The sequence below is a fragment of the Mesoplodon mirus genome (assembly GCF_964341445.2).
Source record: "Mesoplodon mirus genome assembly, chromosome: X".
Classification (NCBI taxonomy): domain Eukaryota; kingdom Metazoa; phylum Chordata; class Mammalia; order Artiodactyla; family Ziphiidae; genus Mesoplodon; species Mesoplodon mirus.
The window spans coordinates 22,017,003-22,022,386 of record NC_138981.1 but is presented as its reverse complement, the minus strand read 5'-3'; the positions used below and the strand labels follow the sequence as shown (position 1 = coordinate 22,022,386).

At 43.2% G+C, this 5,384-nt stretch overlaps 1 protein-coding gene across 1 annotated transcript; it reads right to left on the bottom strand.

Annotated features, from left to right (window-relative positions):
- Nucleotides 1-2,256: 2,256 nt before the first annotated feature.
- Nucleotides 2,257-5,266, bottom strand: SAT1 (spermidine/spermine N1-acetyltransferase 1). The gene is made up of 6 exons (XM_082609843.1): nucleotides 5,010-5,266; nucleotides 4,732-4,783; nucleotides 4,558-4,641; nucleotides 3,041-3,142; nucleotides 2,906-2,946; nucleotides 2,257-2,777 (listed from the first exon to the last, which is right to left on the bottom strand). The coding sequence occupies exons 1-6, from the start codon at nucleotides 5,073-5,075 to the stop codon at nucleotides 2,607-2,609; spliced, it is 516 nt and encodes a 171-aa protein (XP_082465969.1). The 5' UTR covers nucleotides 5,076-5,266; the 3' UTR covers nucleotides 2,257-2,606.
- Nucleotides 5,267-5,384: the final 118 nt, after the last annotated feature.

Below are 5,384 nucleotides of genomic sequence, written 5' to 3'. Positions count from 1 at the left end.
TGAGGCCGGTCCACACGAAGAGATGATGAAGCAAGGAGACGAAGATGAGGCCGGTCTCGCAAACAGAATCCTGGGAGCGGACATGGCCACCTGCAGACTCTGAGCAGCCACTTGCCTCAAGGAGCACAGATAAGTGCCATCATTCTAGGCCCTGCTGGGGACTCACAGGACTGGGTAGAGTGGGTGTTAAGACATTAATAAATCATTAGGTTTCTTCTGAATTGTTGTTTGTGCATTTCTGTGAAAAAGACTCCACTTTCTTTCCCTAGAAAGGCTGCCCAGTGGAATCTTAAGCAGTTGATGACCTTGGGCTCTGGTTTGGAGTGTGACAGAAGGCGCCTCTACTGTTGACCCTGTAATGAGATTGGTGGCAGGATGTCTTGTAAGGCTATGTGTGGACAAACTCAGCTACTTCCTGTTTTAATACTATCAAAATTTTTGATTTTATTATTCTTTAAGGGAGCTAATAAACTTAGCAAATAAGTTATTTTTTTTAACTGCACAGAGAAAACCCCAAAATATTCTTATGTAATAATTGGCAAGTTCTTAGGCCTGAAATACTGTTCTTCCCAAATGATTATGTCAGGCGTAATATTTTAGTAAAATAGTAATTTCAAAGTTATCTTTACAGAGGTGTTGCTTACCTGGACTCCCCCTGCCCCCGTTTTCCAGGTTTATCATTGTTTATTATTTCCTTTCATATAATTTCCCCGGAATGCGTTTTCTTACTTGCCTGATTTCAAGCTTTATGGATTTGTTTTTATAGTTCAGTTTTTAAAGAGGTGTCTTTGTAACAGAGTTGAACATTCAGTGGGCTGATGCTGTGGTGTTTCAGCTTCTAAATTTTAAACTCAAGGGACTTTTTTAAAGTGGATACAAAAACTTCGGTAAAAGCTTTCATGGTGACAACACTGGGCCTTTAGGGCTAAGCTCTAAGAAGTATGAGAAAACAAAGAGTTACATTGTAACTCACTTGGTTAATCTAATTTATTCACATATTTAACCACAGTCAGCATGTAGTTGTTTTCCTCAAGGAGGCCCACTTTCCAAAACACAATTTTCAAAATGTCTTCTTTCCCCACAAAGCTCCCTGTGTTTAGTTAACCCTTTTTATGCTTGCCAGCGTTTCTCTCCTATAGTTACTCGCCAGTCTGGCAAGATCCTGGTTGAGAATGGACTCTAAGTCTATTTTCATGACATGCTCTCTGAGCTACCAATAAATCCCAAAGCCCTCCTGTTAAACACAGTACAGGATCCTGCTTGTTTATATGGCTGCCTTCTAATTTAGGAAGCCACAAAAGACACTGAAACCAAGGGATGCAGGACAAATCGCCCTTTGAGTGAGGAGTCCAGTTTCTTTCCTGGAGAACACAGTAAGAAGACACAGAATACTGCTTCTCAGTTATCTGACGATTTCTTTTGGAAAACATTAATCTTGGAAATCAGTACAGTGGTTATTAACTACCATTTTCATCACTGTGGGAATTAGTGGGTTTAGGAATTTAGGTCAGTGTCATGAGTAATAAAAGGAGTTCACCTATCTAAAACTGCCTCCTCCTCAGCCCTTTTTGAGAGTTTCATTTTCAGTCCTGGAGAAAGCTTCTACTTACTTCTCCCCCCGGACCCCCAGCAGTTTTAAGCCCTCCTATTGTTTCTCTGCTTAGAAACCCATGTGTTAACACAGTTATCAGAAACTTGCCCTCCAAATAGGATGCTAATTTCCCTGATTGGTACCTGTGTCCAACTCCAGCCTTCTATTAGTTTACAAAATTCCTTTAAAAATGTGGAATTTTTGTTCCTGCCTAACTAGCAAAGTGATTTACTTTCCCTTCACAATAGTATTTGTGTGTGGGATGAGGTTGTTGTGGGCAAGATGTTTTTTCCCCCAATTTCCAGTATTTCAGAATCCCATTTCCACCTCTTTTACTGGTGTAACAAATGGGCTTTTTCACTGTGGGCCTTAGTTTCTAAGCTCTTGAAAATTCTGTTGGATTAAGTGTAGTGTCATCAATATAAAGTCATATTTTTATATGTTGCTACACATAAGCCAGTTGGGATTCAACTGGCTTCTTTCTAGACATTGGGAATACCAGCACAACACAGTTCCTGACCATAAGACACTTTAAACTGGGTCAAAAACTCGCTTTTTAAAAAACAGTCAAGTCATCATGTTTCTTGGGCATTTTTACTTTGCACTCAACAGCAAGAAAAATGTCTAAGAAATAAAGGATCAGTAAAAATACTTACACCAAACAATTAAATCAAAGGGCAGTTTATTAAAAAAGAATCAAAACAGAAACTCTAAGTACCAGTGTGTACATTGTACACATTGAAATGACTCACAAGAGTGGAGTTTTTTTCATAGACATTATCATACCACCTTGCTCTTCATTAAAGATGTTCAACAGAAGTCTGACTCCAACGTGCATACAAGGATTGCCATCTTAAACAGACCTTACTTCAAACATGCAACAACGCCACTGGTAATAAAGCTTTGGAATGGGTGCTCATTCTATCATTTCACTACAAATAGGATAGAAAGCAAGGTAAATTGAGAATTTATTCTAAAATAGAATGGAAGCTGTCATTGTCTACACCAGCACTCCTCACTCCTCTGCTGCCATTTTTAGCAAGTACTCCTTGTCGATCTTGAAGAGTCTCCATCCCTCTTCGCTGGACAGATCAGAAGCACCTCTTCTTTTGTAGAAGTTGATAGATGGTTCATTCCACTCTGCTACCAAGAAGTGCATGCTGCTGCAGCGACACTTCATTGCAACCTGTTACGCAGGAGAGGAAAGCACAAACTCAGTGACATTTCACCTGCTTTCCAAGACCCAATTTTGATTCAGCTGTTAAAATAATCCAGCGACCCTTACAAATTTGGAAACCAAACACCAAGACATACCTGGCTTAGATTCTTCAGAATTTCTGATCCTATGCCAAAGCCTAAAAAAGAAAGAGGAGTACCATTTAAAAGGTCATTTTAAGGACTTCAAGCCCTGATTTCTCTTTAGAGCAGCCCCCCTGAACTCAACCATACCTCTATAATCACTCATCACGAAGAAGTCCTCAAGATACAACAGTTTGCCAATCCATGGGTCATAGGTAAAATAGTACATGGCAAAACCAACAATGCTGTGTCCTGTAATAAGAGTATCACATGAGTTATGGATGAAAAACGATCCGTCAAAGTTGTAGCTGCAAAATCAGAAGTCTATCATAAGTTTTTAAAAAACATACATGCACGTATTACAGAAATAAGTAGCCAGTGGGCCAGACTGTCTCCTGACTTTTATGCTAGTGCAATCCAGGCCACTGTTGGATGATCTCACTGTTCTTAGAACATGTATTTGCAAAAAGCACACATTAGAGCTAGCTGAAACCAGGCTAAAACTGTGGACTGGCCACTCTGCAATCTGCTGGATCTCACACTCAGGAAGTGAGAATGCTTTCATTACTTGCCAGAACGAAAGTGCTATGGTCTTAAAACTAAACACACACATTATTCACATCCTATTGATATACCGGTATCTTGACTTGGGAATAAGTCAGGTTTACACGGCAGTTCAGAATAGTTAAGTATTTGTAGTTTAGAAACTCTGCTTCCTTAAGGTCAGGACATCAGGCTAAAAGAGCAACGTTTAATTTCAGAACTTGCCTTCCAATTCACACATTTTCGATTTGGTCTCCCCAGTGTTTAAGCCGGAAGAAGTAGAGGTACCCAGGTGTGATGTAACATCCATATACCTCTGGAAAGTACCTCCTCCTGTTTTCTGCTCATTTTTTCTAGTATGAGGAAATGACCTCAGAAAAAACCGTAAGCACCCCCCACCGCCCCTGCCCAACAACTTCCCTCTTTAGCTCCGTCTTCTGCCCATTCAACAAGGACCAGAAAGGAAAAAACGACAAAGAAAAAACAAAGAAAAAAAGGAAAAAAGCATCTGACTCCTTCTTTACGGGTGTCTGTAATTCCAATTGGAGGCAAAGATTTCAAATTAAACTTTCTAGCCATTTTATAGTCCTTTGCAAACAGGAAGTGAGTACAATGGAGCTTCTGATCTACCGTGTTTTAAGTGTGTGATAATAGGGCCTTACCTCATTTATCATGATCATCTACTTTATTGTGTAAAGGATCTTTTAGTTACCTCCCCGCCCATCCATGTACACGGAAGGGCCATGTACATGGCGAAGCTAGAGACTGTAACCTGAAGATTGGGACAAATTAAAGAAAAAAATGTAATTTAACACAAATACAAAAACGGTTACGTTAGGGTCAAACAAGAACCATTTATGAAACTGAATTACAACAAACGACTTTATACCTAACTTTTCCGGGTCTCCACAGCACTGATACTTAAACAGCTCTTCTAACCCGCCCTATTATTAAGTGCAGCAATCTATTTTTTTTCTCAGTAGTTTGAACACTGGCTGGCTAGTATTTCTGGCCAACTTCTCAGTAAGTAACTTCAGCCTGTGTTGCTAGTGCTTCTACAGAGCAGCCACTACGTCTTCCACAACACTCGGTCTCTCCGGCTTCTGGAAGGAGAGGGCGATTACCTTCTGGAGTCATGTGCTCCTTGGGCACTTCTGCAACCAGGCAGTGGTAGAAGGGGTGCTCTCCAAAACCATCCTCTAGCAGATCTGCAAGAAAAGGCAGCAGGGACAGTGTTGGCCTAGATGAAGGTGGCAGGCACCGGACGCTCGTCCCCCGCCCCGCCACTGATGCGTTACCTTTTTCAGTTAATATTACTTGCTCTTCCATGTATTCGTATTTAGCCAGTTCCTGGGTTGATGTACACAGGAGAAAGGAAGAGAAACAGAAAATTAAGCGAGACCCCGGCCCGGCCAGCTGGGGAGAATGGGGTGGGCTGGGCGGGGATTCATTCCCAGAGCCTCGCCCGGAGCGGCGCGGCCGGGCCGGGGCTGGGGGAGGCAGGCGGAGAGAGGGGGACCTACCGGGGATAAGGACCCCACCGCCCGCCGCAGGAAGAGCCCATGCCTCCCGCTACCTTGATCAGCCGCAGAATGTCACTGCAGTCGGCGGCGGTGGCCGGGCGGATCACGAATTTAGCCATTTTCTTCTTTTGCTTTTCTTCCCTTTGCGGACCAAGCCCCTGTACTTGAACAGCAAGAGGAGGTGGTTCCTCATTCGTCTCCCGGGAGCGTCCTCTTCCCAGTCAGGATGGCACCATGACCCGGCGAACCTCGGCAAACGAAGCAAGAACACCAGCTAACTAAGACAACACCCGCTCGCTTCAGCCGCCCGGCTCCGCTTTTTAGCGCGAAGAAGCCCCGCCCCGGGCCGCGAGGCAGAGGCACCTCGTCCAATGAGGCACCTCGTCCAATGAGGCCGCGGCGCCTCGTCCAATGAGATCGCGACCGTC

Bases quoted from the DNA above. Each gene is read 5' to 3' on its own strand.
- SAT1 (XM_082609843.1), bottom strand. From the start codon at position 5,075: ATGGCTAAATTCGTGATCCGCCCGGCCACCGCCGCCGACTGCAGTGAC. The intron at 4,784-5,009 runs GTAGCGGGAGGC...ACATCAACCCAG, and splicing joins ACATTCTGCGGCTGATCAAG to GAACTGGCTAAATACGAATA. The intron at 4,642-4,731 runs GTAACGCATCAG...CTTTTCTTGCAG, and splicing joins AGTAATATTAACTGAAAAAG to ATCTGCTAGAGGATGGTTTT.